The 25942-nt window shown below is 38.6% G+C and overlaps 1 protein-coding gene across 3 annotated transcripts in view; it reads left to right on the forward strand.

Moving 5' to 3' along the window:
• LOC126281773 (UHRF1-binding protein 1-like) overlaps positions 1 to 25942 on the forward strand; it is a 360711-nt gene that overhangs the window by 125023 nt on the left and 209746 nt on the right. For all 3 annotated transcript variants that reach the window (XM_049980977.1, XM_049980978.1, XM_049980979.1), the window contains exons 9-10: positions 7532 to 7716; positions 15133 to 15373. In XM_049980977.1, coding sequence (XP_049836934.1) covers positions 7532 to 7716; positions 15133 to 15373 — 426 coding nt within the window. The remainder of the gene's footprint in view (positions 1 to 7531; positions 7717 to 15132; positions 15374 to 25942) is intronic.

Genomic DNA, 25942 nt, shown 5'->3' on the forward strand with positions numbered 1-25942 from the left:
TTTAATGTGCTGTAAGAATGTATATTGTAGTTGATTAGAGTGGGATCCTGTCTGTACATAAAGGTGCAGAGTATTTAGAATCCACTCAGTTTGAGTTCACCTCCTGTTCAAGAAGTTTCCTGAACTAACGGGACACATTTTTCACAAAAAGATACTAAGTAAATGACAAACATAATTAGAGTAGGGGTGTGGAAAGTACTAGTAACAAATAAATAGCATCTTTTTTCATTTTGGGTAAAGCATGGTTAGAGAGATTCTTAATAGTTGCTGATGACAAGCCATATTGAAATATCAACTTTGTTGCAGAAGGCAAGTCAGTGACAGGAACAACAGAATGTGCTTTAAGGTATACGAGATGTGACAATAAAATAATGAGACTGATGTGAAAAAAAAAATTGTTTACCATTTTAGTCACGTTTAGTGTTGTGTCCTTCAAAGTAATTTCCTTCTGATTGCATACACTTTTTCCAGTGCTTCTGCCATTGATGGTAACATTTCTGGAACTCATCTTCTGTAATATCCTTCAAGACCTTCGAGACAGCTTTTTGGACATCTTCTGTTGCTTGAAAATGGTGTCCCTTGACAGCTGTTTTGATTCTTGGAAATAGAAAAAAGTTGCACAGAGCGATATCTTGTGAATAAGGTGGCTGTGGTAGTACTGAAATTTGTTTCGAGGTTAAAAATTGATGTGATTGGGATGGTGCATTATCGTGATGCAGAAGCCAATTATCAGCAATGTTGGCACAGACACGAAGAACTCTTTTACAAATTATTTCTAAAATTTCTTTGTAGTAATATTGGTTTACTGTTTGCCCTGGAGGTACCTACTCTATATGAACAATTCCCTTGGAATCAAAGAAGCACACAAGCATGCATTTCACTTTTGACTTTGACATGTGAGCTTTTTTTGGTCTGGGTGATCCCTTTGAGCACAATTGCCAACTTTGGCGTTTTGTCTCTGGATCGTACTGAAAAAACCAACTTTCATCACCAACAATTCTGGATTGATTTCCGTTTGCTCTAACAGATCAGCTGCCACATGTTTCCGTGTTTCCTGCTGTTATGGTGTGAGATTTTTGGGGACCATTTTTGCACAAATATTTCTCATACCAAGATCTTCAGTTATTATTAGATGAACCAGTTCTTGATTAATGTTCAGTTCTTCTGCAATGATTTTCATGGATAATCATCGATCAGGTCGTATGAGTTCACGCACCCTGGCCAAGTTGACATCCGTCCACTGCGGTCTTAATCTTCAATATTCGTCCTGCCTTCACTAAACATTTTATGCCAACAAAAAACTTGAGCTCTTGACATAACCTCATCTCCAAAAGCCTTCCGAAGCTTACTGTAAGTTGTCGTCGCCTTTTCACCCAATTCTGTGATGAGAGACACAAGCAGGTGTTATCTTATTACAACACAACTCATGACTGAGCAGTTGCATTGATGTGCCACTTGGACTAGAAGCAGCATATAGACCAAGGTCAAAGATATTGTGTCTACGCAAGCCTGCAGGGTTGCCACATCTTGCAAAGAAAATCAGTCTCATTGCTTTATTGTCACACTTCGTATATTTTATATGTATTTTTTTTTAAATGTAGAGACCACTGTTCCAAATTATACACATTGTCATCTACCCTTTACTTATTGTTCGGCTATAAAATAGAGGGAAGCCCACTGATTATGATATGTATATAATCACTGAAACATGTGAGGGTAAAGAGAAAGAGACCAAGAAATTCAGTTTTGTTGAAGGCAGAATTTCCAAAACATATTCATGTTTCAATTAGTTTCCTGTTTCTTATATATCCCTGCACTTTATTGTTTATGCTGGGTCTTAACTACAACAGCTACATTAAAAAATTGATGTGTAGGTAGCAGCTTTGAAAAATGTTGTATTTTTGCCACCAATCTCTTCAATGAAGTACTTAGTTGACTTTTCTTTTCCCAGTATTACTAATACTGAACAAAAAATACTGAAATCTTTGGAGCTACAGTTGTTTATATGTTAGTACACTTTGTTAAGTGATCAATATAAAAGGATGGTAACGTTTTTGCAGTGGAATACCAAATACAAAACAGTGTTAATAAATTCGTGCTAAAAAAACTAGCGAAATCTATTTTTAATTTATTTGTTTTACTAGCACATAATTATCACATACATATTAACTGTGTTATAAATCTAATCTATTTGAATTTGCTGAAAGAAACTCTCCAAGAATTGAGATACATCATTTGTAGTTACTCTGTGTGCATGGCAAGTAATGGGGATGATGAGAAGTAATGTCACTACAGTTTTGTCTGTTATGATTGAAAAAGACTGTAAATTATAGGAATGGGTTTTCTTAATGCACTCAACTTCTCCAATTAACATGGTAATTTTTTATTTGTTATAAGCAGAAACAAATTACTCAGGTGACTTGCAGTGCTCCATGTGGTAAGTGCTTGAAACACCAGATGTCCAAGCAATACAGCACTATCAGGTTGTCCCTTGACAACAAGGGAAGGTACAATCATTAAACAGTTGTAAGAAAAGAAGTGGACAAAATTTTCACTCTTTGTAATAAATGGCAGTATCACTCCTGCTTTTGAAGTGCATATCAAGTAGGACTCACAGCAGACACAGATTAATTCACGGATTCACTGGTAATATTGTGGCAGATTTCATAGCTTCTACAAAAGTGTAGTAGTGATGATTAGGGTGTGATCACAGTGGCACCAATATTGGTGGGTTTTGTCTACATCAATTGAAGATGGCCAATCTTTACAAATCAATACACCAGTATGTGCACAGTCTCAGTACAACGGATTCAGTCTCTAAATGTACAGACTTTGTATAACGGTCGGCAGAATTTGAACCAGTTTGTTTTCTTTGGTTGAATTGGGTGACATTTCAGTGTGAATACTTAGATTGTGATAAACATACGAGAAAGAATCAATTTGTGGCATCCTTAGCATTAGGTTAATCATAATATGGACATATCTAGGAATCTATTGGTTTGAAGTCATTTGTGAAATGCAATTCAGTATTTTTGTTATAAGATTATTTTAATTCCATTGTCATTTCTAATCTACAAATTATTTTTTTACTAGCTATGAAATATATCTTACCTATAGGTAAATTAAAATTATTTGCTTACAATTAACTGCTTGCCCAAATTGATGGACGTAGGTGATTTGTGGGCAACTTCAATTAAACAAATTTGTCCTGCAAAATATATTACTGCACCTGGTATGCTGTGAGATAATACACTGACCAGTACACTAGTAGAATTGGCATCAATAGATTTATAGAACAAGGTATTAAATAGAGTGAATTAGAAAAAAGTTACTATATGGGTATGATTAGCCTTCTTTTGCTGAAATGCATTTTCTGAAGTTTGATTGCTTTTCACTGTCACCACAATTCATTCCAAGTACGTCATAGAAAACATGTATTAGAACATTTATCTCTTCATTCTTTTAAAAAAGGTGACTAGTTGTTCCAATAACTGAGGAAAGTGTGTGATGAATGATATTGGTCATACCGTGACTGAGTCATCAGCCGATGTTATCAGGTGACCTCTGGCAATAGCATCATGATTGCAGTCTTAGGCAACTCAAATGGCAGTCTTTGCAAGCAAGCCATGTTGTTCTTGCAAAACTCTGTTGAATAAATTCAGAGAAATGAAATTCAAGGGAGACTGTGTGACAGTTTGCTGCTGGCATCATATATCTCTTGTAGGAACCATGAGAATAATGTAAAAGAGCTAATGACACATAAGGGAAAGGTATACACAGTCATTTTCCCCTTGTTTCATATGTGAATGATATAAGATGTAAAATTTCTGTTATTAGTATGAAGAACCCTCTGCCATGCATTGTATAGCATCTTGGAGAGAATATATGTAGATGTAGAAACTTTTATACTGCACGACACAGAATAACCAGATTGAAAACTGTCAAGTGCAATGAGGGATTCACTGTTGGAAGACAATCACAGTATGAAGATAGTAGTAAATATGGCACTAGGAACAAAAGTAACCTCTATTGTACACTTACTCTTGTGTAGTAAGGAGAAAAGTGTGCTCCATTGGATACTGGCATATAATGAAACTGTGACATTCAGTGAACACAAGTACGTGTGTTGGCCACTGACTTTTGTATCCAACATTTAGGTGGTGGTTCTGAATGTCATGGATGCAAAGTCATTTGTTGTCTAGCATTGAACTGATGATAATAGGTGAACTATGGCATTTCTTGCCTGACCCTAGAATCTGCAGTTTTCTTATCAACATATTGTTAGCCACAACAGTTTACTCGAGCAGTTCTAGATTCCCTCATTTTGATGTATGCATGTCATGATCTTTGGTGATTGGGCATGTGAATAGTTAAGTGCTTAGATGATCTTGGGGAGGGTATGTACAACATGGTTAAGCTCCCACCATCTGTTAGCGAACAAATACAATTATTCTGTGTGTGTTGCTTTTCTTGCATTTGAGTGCCATGCTGACAACCTGTACAGAGTCTGAAGAAATCATGCTCATGTAACATATCAAACTATTTCAAACATAATGACAAGAGCACATCTTTCCAACACTGAAACTGTCTCTGATTTGACTGCCGATGACTGGATTTCCATTTGGTGTACTGAATGACAGCTGTCTTTAAGTGTTTATAGAAACATGATAATACCCATCAAAAAAGAAACACGTAGAAGTGTGTGGTCAAAAAAGAACCACATAAAAGTGTGTGATCAGTTCTATAGTTTTGTAGCAGTATTTGAGATCTTGATGGGAAATGTTGAAGGGATTCAGATGTGCGGAGGTAAGATCATAGGGAGTTGCTGTAGCCCATACTAAAGTATAAGCTCAAGGGTCTAAAATAGGGATCGATAGAAGAAAAGCAATGCTATTCCTTGGAGAGTTAATAGTTGTGGTAGACTGTGCAATAATTCTATTATACCCAAAATGTAGCACTCAGAAAGATCACAAAGGTAAAATATATTATGGCATGTACAGAGGCATATGGCTGACCATGCCTAAATGAGATAAGAAAATGGGATTTACAGGAGCTTGTGCCTTGTAGGCGTTCAGTGTGTAATGCAACACTTTTTTTTCTGAAACCAAGTTGGTTTTATTCAGGATTCCCATATACCATATTATTCTCCACTCTTTTTGGCTATGAAATCCTATTTTTCAACATAATCTCCGTTCAATGTGATGACCTTGTACCAGCTTTCTGGGTGGGCCTTTATGCCCACTTATCACTCCACTGGTTGACGTTGGAGCCAGTTTCGTGCCATGTCAATAACCTTCCCATCATCCAGATACTACTTCCCACGGAGTGCATCCTTCATTGGGACAAACAGATGGAAGTCAGAAGGTACTGCAAGGTGGATGAGGAAGAACAGTCCAATGAAGTTTTGTGACCACCTCTTGGATCTGCAGACTCGTGTGAGATCTTGTGTTGTCATGTAGAAGGAGAAGTTTGTTTGCATTTTTGTGACAACAAACATGTTGAAGTCATTTCTTCAGTTTCCCGAGGGTACCACAATACACTCCAGAGTTGATCATTGCAACATGAGGGAGCACATCAAACAGAATAAGCTCATTAGAGTCATAGAAGACCATCACCATGACTTTACCAGCTGAGGGTGTGGCTTTGAACTTTTTGGTCAGAGGGGATGTGGTCTGGTGCCACTCCATGGATTACCTTACCCATATTTCATCACCTGTGATTATGTTTGACAAAAAATTTTCACAATCAGCTGTGTGACACACAAGCTGTTGTGCACATATTCTCCTTCATTGATCTTGATAGTCTTCTGTTAGAGGTGAGGAACATGGTGCCACATACCTTTTAGTACTCCAACTGGTGGACAAGTATATCAGCATTACCAACAGAGGCATGAATTTGAGCAGCGAGTTGTTTGATTGTCAATCCCTTCAAATGAGTGTGTTCACACTTTCCAACATTGCAAGAGTTACAGCTGTGTGCAGGCATTCAGCACATGGGAAGTTGGACAGGTCTGTGCGACCTTGTTGCGATGACGACTGATACCTCGCCCAATGACTCACCATGCTTATGTTCACTACCAGATCTCCATAGACATTCTACAAGTACCTATGAATATCTATGATTCTCGGATTTTTCGCCAAAAGAAACACAGTGACAGATCTGTGCTTGAAATGTGCCTCCATTACAGATACCATTTTGAAGGCCACATATAGTGCCAACACCGATCAGAGTTTTAAGAAACTATAGGAGCTGAAGTTGGAACATTCCATGGTGCCCCACAACAAATGCCACCTTTTTTTAACTGAAATTGGGTGAGAAAAATGTGTGTTAAGCACCCTTTGTGTGTTTGTGCGTGTGTGTGTGTGTGTGTGTGTGTGTGTGTGTGTGTGTGTGTGTGTGTGTGTGTGAGAGAGAGAGAGAGAGAGAGAGAGAGAGAGAGAGAGAGAGAGATATTGATTTTCATTCTGAAGTAAGCATAATTTATGTAAAACATTTCAAAGCAAAGACATGGAACTAAAAGTCGAACAGCTTTTCATGATATGTGAGAAAGCACTTTACTAAACAGTCTTCCTTTATTTTAAAATGAAGTTAACTATGCAGGAAATATGTTGGTACAATAATTCATAGAACCACAACATATGCAAATCATTGTGTCCAGAGTAATATGAAAAACTATAATTCTAACCCCACGTGGAACAGGCTTATTTTCCCATTCTTGTTGTTCAATATCCTCTTACAATTCTCTACTTTGCATATGGTGCTGGATGAAACAATATTGTGTATTAATAATATGAAACTTGAGGCCACAGATTAGTCATCCTTCTGCAGGCAGAGAAAACTAAAGTGTTATGTAGTGAATCCAAGCAGAAGTATTACTTTTCCTTCTCTGCATAAGTACTCTGTGAAATGTGGTGATTGCATTTGCTGATGAAATAATACTCCTCAAAATACTCATAAATTGCATTATGTTTTAAGCAGTACTGACATTTTTAAAAGTAGTATTGATGTCTCTTTTACTGCTAATTATTTATTGTGTTTAAATTAGTGGTATTTTTGCAGGAATATAGTTGAACAAATAAGGTGTGTGTTTCCTGTCCTTTACTTTTTATTTTATTTTGCTTTCTTACATTGGATGAATTGTGCTTCGTCTCATTATTATCTATAGCACAAGTTGACAGTATTCTACATTTTATGTGGAAAGTTCTCAGTATGGCTACTGTGTAAAGTTTCATAGGGTGTTCCATCCATTCCTTCCTTTTCCATTAGCTGCATGATACACAAGAAACATGCCTTCTCGTGACAGCTTCTGTATAAGACATAGAATAATTGTACCTGTAGTGGATATAATTTTTTTTCTGTGGTTACTGCAGCTCCCTGGCACATATGCTTCAAGAAATTTTGTCATTAACATTCGTAAAACACATTTGGCACATCACAGTATGTTCTATTGGGCACAAAAATAAAAGCTACTTTCCTTATAAAAAGTTTCATGCTCACTGAATAAGCTTCAGTTACTTCTGTTTCTTTGCAGTACCTCCACCAAAATTCTATGCACAGCTAAACCCAGTGCAGATAAATTTTGATTTACATAGTTGTGTATGGGCGAATGCATTTGCGCTGAATTTGTATCAGTCATTATTGACTGCAGCTGCTGCTCAAGACAACGTGCCGGACCTTTTTTATGTTGATGTGAAACTAGAAGCTATAAAAATAAAGGTTGGTGAGTGCTTACTTTACATTGGTTCTTAGTAATTTGGTAAAAGCTTTTAGGGTGTGGATTTAGGAGAATTGTTTACTTTACTTGACTTTATAGCATTACAGTTACATTTTCTTTTATTAATCTGATAGAATGATCTTCACTTCATTTCAACTTTTTTTTCATGTGTTTGTACTATGCATGTTTTCTGTTATAATTTTCTTTTATGAATCTAATTTTTGCAGCTGTTTTCCCCCTTCATCAGAGATTAATAGTGTTATGATTTGCGCGTATGAAATTAAACTATTCTTAGAAAATAGCATTATACTTTATGCTGACTGTAAGCAAGTAGTTGTGTACGTATTGTTTTTATGTTGTCTCTGGTTTGTATATAAATACAAGAGAAACTATTTAATTGTGCAAGTACAGATCAGAAATTATTGTGCAGGAAACAATATTATCTTTATTTACAGTACAAAAGTGCTTTCATAATTTTCTCTGCAATGAAATGGAATTAACATTAGTTACACCACAGTAAAATAGCATGTTCAGATAGAGATTGCTCGTTAGATGAGCAACAATGGTCTTTATCTCCCTCCATGAGTGAATTCATTAAATTGTAGTAAATTGGCATTATCTAACGCAAGATGTAACTAATTTTAAGACAGGTACAAGAAAAAGCTGATGTAATTGGAATTTTGTCAGCCCCCTTTTGCATGATGGTCTAGGTGTTAAAAATAGAAGTGCAATCTAGAGTGGTGGTGTGCTGTAGTGATGGAGGTGTTTTGGTAAGCTGCTTACAGTGCACTGTTTACATTTCTGAATACGATGCTGTGCTATGGGCATGGCTGGTAGAGAATCTTATGAATTAAATAAATTTCTGTACTGAACTAACAGTGTCTCCATGACTGATCAGTCATTACCCTTTAAGTTTCTAACCTGGCTACATAATGCAGATGTGCTGACAGTTTGTATCTCTGTGTTTTCATTCTTCTTGTCCATGAGATCCAGACTGACAACAGATACATGTGCTCTAGTATCTGTTAAAATCTTGTATTTATTTATCCAAGCTATCAAGCAACATTCCATATTTTTACAGTACTCCAATTCACTGGGAATGCTTCCTTATGGAAGAAACATTCCTGTTGGCATTTCATTGTTTCTTTTTTGCATTGTTCTTGCACTGTTTCCTGGATTCACAAACCCAAGCCTTGTCCTCATACTGCTGTTAATTATAACATTGTGGATGGCAGCACTGTGCCTTTAAATGTCCCTGCTGACCACAGAATATCTTCCATTCAGTGTGCTTGCACTGTCCACTTCTTGTAAGTGTGTAGCAACACAAAGTGCGGTGGCCAAATCCTCAGGGTTTGCCATTTGTACCCATTACAAAAAATTTGGATGTATCACTCTGAGAAACACATCCGGCTTTCTTGAGAAACACACTGTCCGCATCTGGTTTGTGCATCAGCTCACAAGTCTGCTTATTAATCTTGCATATTCTGTTAGAAAATTATTCCAGTGTTTCATTAACTTTCTACATTAAACTATTAAGTTTCTCCCTAAAAAATGGAGCACTGTTTCGTTTTCTATATTTCTGATGCCTTCTGTGTGGAACTATTTAGTTTTTCTATATCTCTGATGCAAACACTCTGCTAACTCACTGAATGTGGATACTTTATGAAGCACTTTGTGGTATTGTTTTGAATTACTTCTTGAAGCCTTCAGCAGCCATTCTCTTTATTTCCTGTATGATTGTACAATTTCGCCCTAGGCCATTTTCAAGTATTTTATGGATGAATTTTTTAGTAACAGATTATGTCATACACGTGTGAGATATGTTAAAGAGATACAGGTTTTCACCTCACCCATGATACATAACTTGGCCATCCATGAGTATGTTTCATCTGACCAACTTCTTAACGACGCCATGGCTAATACGTGGTCTATAAACACAGTAATGTCCTCTGTTGTTTCCTCAGAGTAGGGAGTCATTAGGTTTGTAGCTGAAAAATCAATAAATGATGAAGAAACACTTACAACTGTTTTAGTCTCGCACAAACCTGATTGAAGCCGTTATTTTGCCAATAAGGTTGCTCTTGTTGCGTTAGCCATTTGTTAAGTGTTTTCTGTTATTCATTATCCTCCAACAATTTAGAAACTTGCTCTTTAAGGACGTCTATCACCTTGTTAGTACTAGCTGCCTGTATTTGTGCTATGTTTCTGCAATTTACCTTTCCCTCTTTTACATGAACCACACTAGTATTACTTCTGGCAATAATTCAGTAGCCACAGTTGCAAAAATAAAACAGTTACATATAATTCCTATGCCTAATTTTTAACTAACAACATTCTGAACAATTGTCTGCTGTGTGACTGTATTTTTTACAAGTAGTACATGTTGCTGTTACATAGTGCATAATGTCCCGTTAAATTGCAGGTTTTTCAGAGTGTCTGAACAAGATTTTCTTGCCAACTGTTGGAAATCCGCCAGTTCTCTCAAAGTCTTTAAGTACTAACCTGGATATAACAAAGCTTACACATTTACTTTTGAAAGCTAATGACAAAGGGTTTTCTGTGACTCAACCTCTGTGACTGATGCTGGTCTTGGTATGCTGGATCATGGGATGGCATCCAACTCTTACTTATTGTGTGCTGGAGAATTTCTGTACGCCAGTTTGTAGTGGCCTCACTCTGCTGGGCCGGAGACCTCTACTAATTTGTCAGGATGCAGACCTAGGAACTGTGTGGCATTATTAGAAGCATTAAAACAATATTGAAAACCATTCCATCCGTTACTGAAGATACAAGTCATTGCTGCTTCTTGTGCGTGGACTGTTAGATGCATAACCTGTAGAACAATCAGCTGAACTCAGTAGTGAACCCATGGCTGCCAAGGGCAGTGCATCAGCTTGGATTCAAAGTTGGCTCTCTGACATGGTGGTTTTACTGCCCGCTGGTGAGGTAGGCACACCCTTTCAGTAGTTCTTGTTTTGGAGATGTTGGTTATGAAGATGTGTGTGTTTTGATTCATACGCCATTTTGGGCAGCTCTTTATCACTCCAAAATCACTGTACATGGCATCCTCATAGGTGGACCACAATGTTGGATTCCTTGTAATCAGGCTGAATGCTAAACCTGGCCTGCCAGTACAGTGGGCTGTCTGGCCCATATGACACTGGAGTTTAGAGCAGCTCCTGCCCTGAACCAGAGTCATGTTGGTAAACCTTTGGTCTACCCATCACTGCTGGCTGCTGTGCTGCTATCAGTGGATGCAGGACTCCATCTGCCGTGGCTTCAGCTTGCTGATCGTTTCATAGGGCAGCAAGTGCAAAACCAACACTAGAACAATCTCACACACAAGATGTAACATACCATAACCAAAGAATTGAGTGTGAATGACATGAACACCATCAGACCTACTGATGGAGTGCCAAAAGATAGTGGGGGAGGTGTATTTATGTCACCGAGGAGAGACTCTGGTCTGTGACGTCATTTGTAATGACCAAATTGATTTAGCTCTTCCCAAGTCATCAGTGGTCTTCAGTTCTGCTACATTTTCATAATGAGTTTGTTATAGGGCCTTTACTGCTTAGTCAGATTCTCACTTGTCTTTGTTGTGTCCTGTCTAGTGTCTCTTGTGTAATGTTGGGGGTGTAACGAAGGCAGTTTGGTGTGTACTGTTCTAACCACTTTTGTTGAGTTGCTCACAGTCTCTCTTAAGAGCCACTAGGTGGCTGTTTTTCTTGGCCCAGAAGTGGTGGTGGAATGTTTACATGTACCAGCTTGTGACTGGTGAGACTTCTGCATGATTGTGTAATGCCAGCTGTTAGAATAATTTTTACTCTCGCGTTCTTTTACCAGTTTCGTCATGTAACATTTGTCATGAATTTTACCCTTTTCTATCTGGTTGGTTAACTATTTTAGATATTTACATTTACATTGCACCTTTTCTTTTGTTCCTATGATTACAAAAAATCTTAACCTAGCTTAACATTATTTTTACATTGTACTCCAAAAATCTCTTGCTGCTTAGAAAGAATCCATTCTAAAGGAATTTCGTAAATGTTTGTTCCCTTCGTGTGATTTGTTCTCTTTCTGAGGCAAAAGAATACAGCACTAATGAAAGTTAGATAGAGGAAATAGAGAAGATCCAAAGGAGAACAGCACATTTTGCTATGAGTTCATTTAGTAAGCATGAAAGTTTCATGGAGATGCTCGGTCAGCTCTGGTGATAGATACTGCAAGAGAAGCACTCTGCGTCACAGTATGGTCTACTGCTAAAATTTCAAGAGTGTACATTCCTAGAATAATCAATAAATATATTACTTCCTCCTATGTATATCTCAGGGAAAAACTACAAAGATAAAATTAGAGATTAGAGCCCACACAGAGGCTTAGCAGCAATTGTTCATCCTATGAACCATACACAGCTGGAACAAGAAGAGGAAGAAGTGACAGTAATCCACAAAATACCTTCAGCCGCATACTGTAATGTGGCTTGCAGGATGTAGATGTAGAAGCAGAAATACAGTAATATCCTTTTGTTTGATGTTTTTGATGGTAGAAATTAGTTTGCCATGGAAATGGCCCTTAGTAGTCGTAATCATATTCAATAATTAAAAAATAGACTACTTAAATATAGCAAAACTTAATTTTGTTTAATTTAACTAGCTGCTTCCAGTTTCATATTTATATTACGTGGACCTGGATCCTTGCTTTTCTTTCTATATTTCACATTTTTGTGCACTTCATCAGTTGTTATGATGGAATGTCATCTTATGTCCTTTCTTCATGCACTGTTTATTGTAAGAAATGAGGCCTGTTCATCCATTTTTCAATGCTTGTTGGAGTAATCTCAGTGTAAAGCTGCAAGGAAATTAATCTTCATTGGAATAAATCCCACGTTTATTAACAGGGTGATTATAATTGAAATGAAACTTTCAAACCGCTGTAGAAATAACATCACTGGTCAGAATGACATCAAATTGCAACGGAATAGTATTGGACAAGGGGGACAATGTATGGCAGAAGAAAAATAAATTGTTACAAAATGTAGCAGTAGATGGTGCTGCACGCATCATAATTTAATAGTGGTCGACTACAAGTGACAAATGAATTGTACAACAATGCTTAAGGTGTACGTTTGATGTTAAACAAACTTCTCTACTCACTGCGCATGGCTGTACAGATGTGATACTGTTACTTATGTAAGCCCATCCACCAAGGCAAGCTCACATCACATTGGATGAGAAAAACGAGTTTTTAATTGTCCTGGGACAAAAAACCGCATGAAAAGCATCAATCACATTGGTTTGTATTTGTTCTGAGGCCAAAAACCTCATAAAAAGCTTAAGTCACATGGGTTTCTAATTGTCCTGAGGCCAAAAACCACATAAAAAGCAGCAATCACATCGGTTTTTGACTGTCCTGAGTCCAAAAACTGCATAAAAGGCATCAGTCAGAATCAAATTGTATTATTAATTTTCATATGACTGGTGCAAAATATGTCAATATGCTGTCTACCATTTTCTGCAACAAGTTGAAATCAAGAAACAGCATGTTCCACAACTGATCAAAGTGTTTCTGGTGTCATGTTCAGAATATGTTGTGCAATGCATGCCTTAAGTGCAGCTAAGTTTGCAATCAGAACACTGAACGCAACATCTTTCAGATAGCCCCACAGCCAGAAGCCACACCCATTAAGATCAGGTGATCGGGACAGCCAGGCTGTAGGCCAATGGTGGCTGATAATTTTAGCATTTCCAAAATGGTGCTTCAGTAGCTACTTAACTGGATTTGCAATGTGCGGAGGTGTGCCGTCTTGCATAAAAATGATCACATCCATGCTGTTGGAGAGCTGGAATGACGTGGTTGCACAAAAGACACCCATAGTGCTTACCAGTGACAGTACAGGTAACATGAACAAGAAGCATCTGTCTCTTTAAAAAAATATTGCCCTATGATAAATGATGCCATAAACTCGCACCACGTAGTGACCTTTTCAGGGTGAAGTGGTGCTGGTTGATTTGCGTGTGGATTTTCCGTTGCCCACATTCGACAGTTCTGTTATATGCTCTTAGATGGAAGTGGTCTTCGTCTGTACACAAAATCTGCCATGGCCAATCATAGTCCATTTCCATTTCAGCAATAAATTCTAAAACAAAGGTCTTTGTTGCTGGTAGGTCAACAGGAAGCCTTTCATGCACATGGTTAACTTTGAATGGATAGCAAAGTTTCATAGCATTTTACACACCAAGCTCCTGGGTATGTCCAATGTTCGCACTATTCTCCATGCACTACACCTTTGCACACCACCACTTGTCTCCTCCTGCATTGCTGTAGCCACTGCTTCCACTGACGATGTATCAATTTGTTTCCTCCCTCTGCACATCAAAAGAACCCATCGTTTTGAATTTCTGATGATTTCCTCCAGAACCATGGAAGACATTGGACCAATGCCTTGTTTCAAACACTTCAGTGTTTGGAACTTCTGCAGAGCAATGTGTGCACAGTCATCATTCTTGTAATACACTTTAAAAGCAGAGCACAATCCTGCATTGAGACAGTCATGCTGAATGATGCAGACACAAAAAGAGGAAAAGCCATATACCCAGTGCATTTGTACCAACTTCAATGTGTCGTGCGCAGAACAGGTGTTTTCATTTACATATTCTGACATATACAGCACTATCTGTTGATCAATTTTCACCCCCCCCCCTCCCCCCCCTCTTCTGCCATACATTTTTCCCCCTTCTACAATAATATTCCGTTGCAGTTTGATGTCATTCTGACTAGTGGTTTTGAAAGTTTAATTATAATCACCCTGTATATCTAGTGTTCTTCTTGTCTTGAGGATCTTCTACATTTTGCACTGTAATTTCTGACGTTTTTATCTGTCTCCTCCATTTTTCTGCCATGCCTCTTTCTAGGCCTTATTGTTTATTGCCCATATCCTCAAAGAATGCAATGTGAATGTTATTTGCTCTGTAATCCTGGAAAGTTGTCAGTGTTCCAGCTGGAATGAGCTGACAGAGAAAACACACTGAATTGTATATTGAGGGACTCGTATTAAAACCAACAACAGATTGAGGTCTAGTCTGAGATCTGGATCACATGGATTTGATAAAAACTTTTACATCCAACTGCAACTGAGTACTTTTGATAGTTAGTTTCGTTCATCAATAAAATTGTAATATCAAGTGAAAAGTAGGAATCACTGTTTTTCCATGTTGCAACTTGTTGCACTGTAGTGAAGCCATTGTGAAAGTTATTTTAATATAGTTTATACAGTAACCTAGAAACTGGAAGTCTCTCATCAGGATGCTATGTACATTAGTATTATGTGATAGAAGTTGAGACTAAAACTATTTTATGACTGTACTAAGGCTGTTGTTATTATTTTAAAACTGACTGACAGAGTTACATGTGCTCAGGTTCTTGTGGACACTGGAGGTGTTGAGTACCGTAATCAGCGAGACCGGCCACGTCTTCTGCAGATTCAGGTGGAACGTGCATCAGTTACAAATATACGCAGTATGGAACATAGCTCACGAGCAGATCTGGCTAAATGTGTGGATGTTCTTCAGTCTGCACCATTGTTCTATGGTGCCAGTTTTCCTGCTATCCCTTCTGACAAACATGTTGTAACAGAAAAGTTCTTGAAGCATTTGGCAGGTAAGTTTTGCACATATCCAGTGGGCAGCAAGAAACTGCATAAAGTAAATACAGTGTAAGTGTAGATACATGTGACTGGTCAGTCGGGCTTCTTTTCAACAAGTAATGATCAACCATCAGTTCCCATCCTGAATTTCCGTTGCTGTATTGGTGCAGATGAAATAGATCTGTTTATTTGTTTCTACACTTTAAGTATCTCGAAATGTGTGCTGCTATATATTTGGTGGTTAAGATTCATTTCATTAATTAGCGGTGCTGTAATATATCAGTGTTGGTTTACAAAGAAACTATTACATTTCAATATTATGAGAAGGAAAGGTGCTACTCACCATAAAGTGGAGCTACTGAGTCACAGATTGGCACAACAACAAGATTTTCACATGAAAAACTTTAGGCCAATGGCCTTTGTCAACAATAGACACACACATGCACACAGACACTCAGGCAAATGCAACTCACACACATGACTGCAGTCTCAGGCAACTTAAACCACACTTGCCTGAGACTGAAGTTGTGTGTGTGAGTTGCGTTTGCACGAGTGTGTGTGTGTGTGTGTGTGTGTGTGTGTGTGTGTGTGTGTGTGTGTGTGTGTGTTGAGAAAGGCCATGGGCCGAAAGCTTTAAGTGTGAAAAACTTGTTATTGTGCCTATCCGCGACGCAGCATCTCTGCTATATGGTGATTAACAACTTTCCTTCCCATAATATTGTTACGTTCCATCCTCAATTTTCCATTGTTTGACTAGTACATTTCATTAGTGGAGGATCAACACTTAGAAGCAATACCGGCAAGAAATGAATATCCAGTTTCCACTCAGTTTGCAATAATTTTCTAAAAATATTATCTCCTTTTAGACAACTGCATCATTTTCATTTTCCTCTTTAAGGGAACACTTATATTTTTAAGGATTTCAGTATCTTTATTAGGCAACTCAACAATTTTATTTTTAGAGTTTGTAATATTCCTAACTTCTACACATTGATCTTGCATACACTACTTCAACAACTAGGATAGTCATTCATAAATTTGGAATTGAGCTTTACCAGTCTCCTATGAAACCAAATGCTGCATTGGTCATAAAGCATCCCTTCTCAATTTTCCTCCCACAAAAGTACAATATCACAGATATGTCAGTGCCACACAACAATAAAAGACAATGATTTCTAGGCAGTACTCAACATTTATTTCCACAATAATATTTCTACAAATATGTGAAATAATCTGACATCATAAACTGGGACATGGTTTAATTTATCAGAGAGTATATCAGACAACTCAACAGAAAAGAACCTGCCAAAGTCCAGATCCAGGCATGAGTCCAGTAGCAACAGATACAGACAAGGTCCAAATAGCACATTGAATGCTGCACAAACAGTCTCACAATTCATTATAAAAGGCACACTGTGATCTCTTCAAAATTCTGGCATATGTAAACAATGACACCCCCCCACCCTCGCCCCCATGAACCATGGACTTTGCCGTTGGTGGGGAGGCTTGCGTGCCTCAGCGATACAGATGGCCGTACCGTAGGTGCAACCACAATGGAGGGGTATTTGTTGAGAGGCCAGAAAAACATGTGGTTCCTGAAGAGGGGCAGCAGCCTTTTCAGTATTTGCAGGGGCAACAGTCTGGATGATTGACTGATCTGGCCTTGCAACATTAACCAAAATGGCCTTGCTGTGCTGGTACTGCGAACGGCTAAAAGCAAGCGGAAACTACAGCCGTAATTTTTCCCGAGGACATGCAGCTTTACTGTATGATTAAATGATGATGGCGTCCTCTTGGGTAAAATATTCCGGAGGTAAAATAGTCCCCCATTCGGATCTCCGGGCGGGGACTACTCAAGAGGACGTCGTTATCAGGAGGAAGAAAACTGGCGTTCTATGGGTCGGAGCGTGGAATGTCAGATCCCTTAATCGGGCAGGTAGGTTAAAAAATTTAAAAAGGGAAATAGATAGGTTAAAGTTAGATATAGTTGGAATTAGTGAAGTTCGGTGGCAGGAGGAACAAGACTTTTGGTCAGGTGAATACAGGGTTATAAATACAAAATCAAACAGGGGTAATGCAGGAGTAGGTTTAATAATGAATAAAAAAATAGGAGTGCGGGTAAGCTACTACAACCAGCATAGTGAATGCATTATTGTGGCCAAGATAGACACAAAGCCCATGCCTACTACAGTAGTTGAAATTTATATGCCAACTAGCTCTGCAGATGATGAAGAAATTGATGAAATGTGTGATGAGATAAAAGAAATTATTCGGGTAGTGAAGGGAGACAAATTATTAATAGTCATGGGTGACTGGAATTCGACAGTAGGAAAAGGGAGAGAAGGAAACATAGTGGGTGAATATGGATTGGGGGCTAAGAAATGAAACAGGAAGCCATCTGGTAGAATTTTGCACAGAGCACAACTTAACCATAGCTAATACTTGGTTTAAGAATCATGAAAGAAGGTTGTATACATGGAAGAATCCTGGAGATACTAAAAGGTATCAGACAGATTATTTAATGGTAAGACAGAGATTTAGGAACCACGTTTTAAATTGTAGGACATTTCCAGGGGCAGATGTGGACTCTGACCACAATCTATTGGTTATGACCTGCAGATTAAAACTGAAGAAACTCCAAAAAGGTGGGAATTGAAGGAGATGGGATCTGGATAAGCTGAAAGAACCAGAGGCTGTACAGAGTTTCAAAGAGAGCATAAGGGATCAATTGACAGGAATGTTGGAAAGAAACACAGTAGTAGAACAATGGGTAACTCTGAGGGATGAAGTAGTGAAGGCAGCAGAGGATAAAGTAGGTAAAAAGACGAGGGCTGCTAGAAATCCTTGGATAACAGAAGAAATATTGAATTTAATTGATGAAAGGAGAAAATATAAAAATGCAGTAAATGAAGCATGCAAAAAGGAATACAAACGTCTCAAAAATGAGATCGACAGGTAGTGCAAAATGGCTAAGCAGGAATGGCTAGAGGACAAATGTAAGGATGTAGAAGCTTATCTCACTAGGGGTAAAATAGATACTGCCTACAGGAAAATTAAAGAGACTTTTGGAGAGAAGGGAACCAATTGTATGAATATCAAGGGCTCAGGTGGCAACCCAGTTCTAAGCAAAGAAGGGAAGGCAGAAAGGTGGAAGGAGTATATAGAGGGTTTATACAAGGGCGATGTACTTGAGGACAATATTATGGAAATGGAAGAGGATGTAGATGAAGATGAAATGGGAGATAAGATACTGCGTGAAGAGTTTGACAGAGCACTGAAAGACCTGTGTCGAAACAAGGACCCGGGAGTAGACAACATTCCATTCGAACTACTGATAACCTTGAGAGAGCCAGTCCTGACAAAACTCTACCAGCTGGTGAGCAAGATGTATGAGACAGGCGAAATACCCTCAGACTTCAAGAAGAATATAATAATTCCAATCCCAAAGAAAGCAGGTGTTGACAGATGTGAAAATTACCGAACTATCAGTTTAGTAAGTCACAGCTGCAAAATACTAATGTGAATTCTTTACAGATGAATGGAAAAACTGGTAGATGCGGACCTCGGGGAGGATCAGTTTGGATTCCATAGAAATTTTGGAACACATGAGGCAATACTGACCTTACGACTTATCTTAGAAGAAAGATTAAGAAAAGGCAAACCTACGTTTCTAGCATTTGTAGACTTGGAGAAAGCTTTTGACAATGTTGACTGGAATACTCTCTTTCAAATTCTGAAGGTAGCAGGGGTAAAATACAGGGAGCAAGAGGCTATTTACAATTTGTACAGAAAGCAGATGGCAGTCATAAGAGTCGAGGGCCATGAAAGGGAAGCAGTGGTTGGGAAAGGAGTGAGACAGGGTTGTAGCCTCTCCCCGATGTTATTTAATCTGTATATTGAGCAAACAGTAAAGGAAACAAAAGAAAAATTCGGAGTAGGTATTAAAATTCATGGAGAAGCAGTATAAACTTTGAGGTTCGCCGATGACATTGTAATTCTGTCAGAGACAGCAAAGGACCTGGAAGAGCAGTTGAATGGAATGGACAGTGTCTTGAAAGGAGGATATAAGATGAACATCAACAAAAGCTAAATGAGGATAATGGAATGTAGTCGAATTAAGTCAGGTGATGCTGAGGGAATTAGATTAGGAAATGAGACACTTAAAGTAGTAAAGGAGTTTTGCTATTTAGGAAGTAAAATAACTGATGATGGTCGAAGTAGAGAGGATATAAAATGTAGACTGGCAATGGCAAGGAAAGCGTTTCTGAAGAAGAGAAATTTGTTAACATCGAATATAGATTTATGTATCAGGAAGTCGTTTCTGAAAGTATTTGTATGGAGTGTAGCCATGTATGGAAGTGAAACATGAACGATAACTAGTTTGGACAAGAAGAGAATAGAAGCTTTCGAAATGTGGTGCTACAGAAGAATGCTGAAGATTAGATAGGTAGATCATGTAACTAATGAGGAAGTACTGAATAGGATTGGGGAAAAGAGAAGTTTGTGGCACAACTTGACTAGAAGAAGGGATCAGTTGGTAAGACATGTTTTGAGGCTTCAAGGGATCACCAGTTTAGTATTGGAGGGCAGCGTGGAGGGTAGAAATCGTAGAGGGAGACCAAGAGATGAATACACTAAGCAGATTCAGTAGGATGTAGGTTGCAGTAGGTACTGGGAGATGAAGAAGCTTGCACAGGACAGAGTAGCATGGAGAGCTGCATCAAACTAGTCTCAGGACTGAAGACCACAACAACAACAACAACATAAACACTGAAGTGGCCTTAAGTGGCTAATGACAGTCTGTAGCCAACCTGTCATTAGTTCCGGGATCAGCTTGTATAATACACTGCCACAGACCACACACCTTACACTAGGCAACTCACAGTACCCCCATTAGACATTATATCATTTATGCAGATCACTTATGTACTTTACATATCTATATCTAGCAAGGTTGCTTGATTCTTATCCCCTAAAACTAGCCCAAAGAATCAAAGGTGCCCTGTTCAGTGGAGGAAGAATTCCCGGCATGTGACATTGCAGTTCTGGAGTTGATGTGATGTAGGTATGTTTCTGGTAGAAGGTGGTTGGCTGTGTTCCACATCAAGCCAACATTTGAAGGGGGGAGGAAGTGATGATAATGGCGATGCTGGCTGGTCCACTTCCATTGGTATGAACTTTGTCGATTAGTAGGACTTTCAGAGAGAGAATTGAAAATGGGTGTGTCACAGGTGACCCTGAAAAATGTAATGAACTGTGCTAAATTTCAACATCTAGCCTGAAGCGAACCCAAATGTACATACCCACAATGAAGTGCCAACTTGTAGTGGTATCCTCGTCACACTCTGTTACTGTCATAACAGACCAGAGAGTGTCTGATGAGGTCTGCTGTGAAGCAGCAGAGCTGGACTTTGACTGTGGATGCTTGTTACTCTGTATGTTATTAGTAAACTATTTACTGTTCTTTCAGAAATGCCAAAGCAAAATTCTGTAAACATTCAATTTTTAAAGTATGCATAAATGTCTTCATAGTGCAGTTGGATGCGAGGTGAAAGGCAAGTTACTTTGATGTCTGATGCCGTTGTCTGTACAGAAGTGCTTAGAGGTAGCTCCTATAAGACACTGGGAAATGGGAGTGAGGCTGTAAGAGCATCAGGTCAAGCGAAACTGGCATAGATATGATCTGGCATGGATATGATCATACATTTGTGCGGGCTCTGGCCATGAGAGAAAAATGTTTGTGGAGCTGCTGGTTGATATATTCTACATGCCTGACGATTCTGTATGAGTTGTCTAATGTTGTCATCCATTTTTGGACAATAAACTTACATACTAGCAAGATTTTTCAACCTTGTAGCTCTGTAATGTAATTGATGAAGTAAATTTAAAAAGTTATTTTGCAAGGAAGGTGAAATGACAGCCCTGTGCTTCTCTGTTTTCAGATGATATAAGAAGGATGTCTATGAAAGCTTGTAACTTATATTGTCTTACAAAATATTGATGAAGACAGGGATTTTTGTTGTCAATAACTGGGTTGACCGTGCATGTGTAAAATGTAGTGCTTTGCTCAGATTAGGGACATGCCTTGTATCTGTTGATGTGTCCCAAGCCTTGATGTAAAATTATTGAAGGATTTGGACAATTTGACAGACTATTTACAGTAATACACTTTCTTGGCTATGAACACCAGACCACTATATCAACAGTAATGATCAGTGTTTGAAAATATAACGTAGGCAGATAAAAAAATCTGCTCAACAAGTAGTGGCAGAAGAAAACACATATCAAAGATGTGGGAATATGCAAGCTTTCAGAGCCTGTTGCGCCTCCTCATGACAGAACGTTTGAAAGGAAAGCAAGAGGGATAAAGGAAAAGGGCTATAGAGTTTTAGGAAGTGAGACGGAAAAAGCCTCTCAGAATCCAGGCAGAGTAGACTTAATGGATGGGATGAGAAGGAATGGCTGACAATTGGATCATGCACTAGACAAAATTTGAAAATTTGAGAATATGCAGGTGGAAGATGGCGTATAAGCAAGAGAAGGATCACTGAAAAAACATTGTGAAAGAGTCAATAAGAGTAAAGCCAACTGCATTATACATTGTAGACAGATATTGGGGCAAGGGGGGGGGGGGGAGGGGAAGAGGAGGAGGAGTCAGTTCAGGAAATAAAAGGGAATTGAAGAAAAGAAGTAATTAACTGAACAGAAATGCTGAGATCACAGGAATTAATGTAAATTTAGGTCAGGTGAGTGGTAAGAACTGAAGACATGTAAGCCAGTTCTCGGTTCTGAATGTCTGAAAACTGGTGGCAGAAGAGAGAATCCAGGTGATACGTTTCGTGAAACAGATGTAGAGGTCACAACTGTCATGTTGTAGGGCGGGCTCTGCAATGGACTTTTTGTCACTCTACACTCCCTGTACCCATTCATCCTAACTGAGACTTGATGATAGTCATACAAATGTAGCAGGTCAAACAGTGCTTCTGTAACAGCTCATGCACAACATGCTATATGTTTTACCAGTTACAGGGATGATGAAGTTGCTGATAGGAGGGTGGGTCAAGTGAGCCTTACAGTGGGGACAGTCGCAGACCACAGGGTGAGGAAATGGGTGCACACAGAGCATTGGATCTCACCTGGATACTGCAAAGATATATATGTGTGTGTGTGGGGGGGGATGAAAACTTATTATAGGTGGCTGGACAGTATATCAGGCAGAATGGACCTCATTTTCTGGGCATGAATTAGGAAATCACAGCCCTGTCAAAGTAGCTGATTAATACATTCAAGACCAGAATAGTACTGTATGACAAGAAGTGCACTCCTAAGTTGTTTTTGGGGGGCTCAGCAGTACTGGTACTACCAACAATTTATATATTTAATGTAAACAGAAATTCATAGTTGATTCTTAGTAAGGATAATGTCAGCATCAAGGAAAGTGGCATGAGATCTGGAACAAGACCAAATGAAATCTGGTTGGGAGAATGTATTTAGAGATTGCAAAAATTTCAACAGATCAGCTTACCATGCTTCCATATGCAAAGATGTCATCAGTGTTCCTAAACCAAATTAAGAACTGAAGGTTTATGGATCCCAGGGAAGTTCCCTGGGATGGCTAGAGGACAAATTTAAGGCTGTAGATGCTTATATAACTAGGGTTGTAGGGGTAAGATAGATACTGCCTACAGGAAAATTAAAGAGGCCTTTGGAGAAAAGAGAACCACTTGTATTAATATCAAGAGCTGAAATGGAGAACTAGTTCTAAGCAAAGTAGGGAAGGCAGAAAGGTGGAAGGAGTGTATAGAGAGTCTATACAAGTGCAATGTACTTCAGGGCAGTTTTATGGAAATGGAACAGGATGTAGATATGATACTGCGTGAAGAGTTTGACAGAGGACTGACCTAAGACCTAAGTCGAAATGAGGCCCCAGGAGTAGACAACATTCCATTAGAACTACTGATAGCCTTGGCAGAGTGAGCCCTGACAAAACTCTACCATCTGGTGAGCAAGATTTATGAGACAGGAAAAATACCCTCAGACTTCAAGAAGAATACAATAATTCCAATCCCAAAGAAAGCACGTGTTGACAGGTGTTAAAATTACCGAATTATCAGTTTCATAAGTCACGGCTGCAAAATACTAAAATGAATTCTTTACAGACAAATAGAAAAACTGGTAGAAGGAAGATCAATTTGGATTCTGTAGAAATACTGGAACATGTGAGGCAATACTGAACCTATGACTTATCTTAGAAGATAGATTAAATAAAGGCAGATCTATGTATCTAGCGTTTGTAGACTTAGAGAAAGGTTTTCACAATGTTGACTGGAATACTCTCCTTCAAATTCTGAAGGTGGCAGGGGTAAAATACAGGGAGCAAAAGGTTATTTACAATTTGTACAGAAACCAGATGGCAGTTATAAGAGTCGAGGGGCACGAAAGGAAAGCAGTTGTTGGGAAGGGAGTGAGACAGAGTTGTAGCCTCACCCCGATGTCATTCAATCTGTATATTGAGCAAGCAGTAAAGGAAACAAAAGAAAAATTCGGAGTAGGAAATAAAAACTTTGTGGTTTGCCGATGATATTGTAATTCTGTCAGAGACAGCGAAGGACCTAGAAGAGCAGTTGAACGGAATGGACATCAATAAAATGGAGGCTAATGGAATATAGTCAAATTAAATCAGGTGATGCTGAGGGAATTAGATTAGCAAATGAGACACTAAAAGTAGTAAATGAGTTTTGCTATTTGGGGAGCAAAACAACTGATGATGGTCGAAGTAGAGAGGATATAAAATGCTGACTGGCAATGGCAAGGAAAGTGTTTCTGAAGAAGAGAAATTTGTTGACATTGAGTATAGATTTAAGTGTCAGGAAATCTTTTCTTGAAGTATTTGTGTGGAGTGTAGCCATGTGTGGAAGTGAAACATGGACGATAAATAGTGTGGACAAGAAGAGAATAGAAGCTTTTGAAATGTGGTGCTACAGAAGAATGCTGAAGATTAGATGGGTAGATCATGTAATTAATGAGGAGGTACTGAATAGAATTGGGTAGAAGAAGAATTTGTGGCACAAAGTGACTAGGTGGAGGGATCGGTTGGTGTGACATGGTCTGAGGCATCAAGAGATCATCAATTTAGTATTGGAGGGAAGTGTGGAGGGTACAAATCATAGAGGGAGACCAAGAGATGAATACGCTAAACAGATGCAGGATATAGGTTGCAGTAGTTACTTGGAGATGAAGAAGCTTGTACAGGGTAGAATAGCATGGAGAGCTTCATCAAACAAGTCTGTGGACTGAAGACCATGACACAACAACAATTACAAATCTTTAAGGATAGTCAGAACCAGCAGGTTTCCAATTATTGCAACATACTGTTGGTTGATTTGAGACCATCCTTGCTTAGGATGTATCCTACATACGGAACAGAAGGTTGGAAACAAGTACATTAGGAAAAATTATATAAGGTCATGCTGTGAAAGTTTCTTAAACACAAGTTGCAAATTTTTCAGATGACCATCATACTGTAAATTGACCCTTCATGTGAATTTTTGTGTTTAGGAATAAAAAAGTAAGTCACTTGGCACCATCTTGTGTGAGTATGAATGAAGGGTGGTTGAAAACTGACCCCCCTCCCCCCCTCTCTCTCTTTTTTCCTATGACATTGACATTCAAATAATACTGAGAATTTACAATGATCCCAGTGAAAATAAATTCCCTGTCAATAATGCCACGAGAAAAAAATGGTGATGAACATTGTCTTCACTTTAAATTTCGTCATTCGCAACTTCTTCGGTCTTGGCAAACCACTACAGACTCATTCTGTGTGGTAGGTTCGTATTGATAACACCAAGACTCACCACCTGTGATGATTTTTTCCAGAAAGAGTTGTCCATGTTTTTCATTACAGTCATGGCAGGCATATGCCTTGTTATTGCAATTTGGGTGCCAAGGTGTGCAGGACAAACTGTGTGCATGCTTTTCTCTTTTTCAAAACATTCTGGAGAATGCTCTGAACATTTTATTCAGAGATGTTCAGTTCTCCAGCAATAGATCTGCGTGAATGATGATGGTCCATTCCAAAAGGTCACGAAACTTTTTAGTGTTTCTGTTGCATAAAGTTGGGATGGGACATCCTGACACCATGTTGTCCATGAGCGACATCTGTTCTTCTTTAAAACATTTGAACCATTGAAACACTCTTGCATGATGATTAACACTATGAGCCTTATTCATGGGCTCCAATATTTTCACAGCCATTTTATCATGTGAAATTGAATTGTTGCTTGTTGTTTCACTGCGATTTGTGACGTGAAAATGTTGATACACTATGGATGCATGTCCACTACAAACATTGCCTTCTCACAGATGAATGGTTGAATGCATATCTATTGCTTATAGTTGTTTGTACAAGCTGCCATCTTATTTACTGTGCTGATATCACTTATATGTCAGGAATAAAATTACTCTCAGAAGTTTTCATACAGGCAGTATACAGTTTATCCACGCATGGAATCCAGCACTTTCTGTGATAAATGCATAGACTTTGCTACAGTGTGCCTCCTGTTGATGTGACAATAGCCTTA

Source organism: Schistocerca gregaria, chromosome 7 (assembly GCF_023897955.1).
Source record: "Schistocerca gregaria isolate iqSchGreg1 chromosome 7, iqSchGreg1.2, whole genome shotgun sequence".
NCBI lineage: Eukaryota > Metazoa > Arthropoda > Insecta > Orthoptera > Acrididae > Schistocerca > Schistocerca gregaria.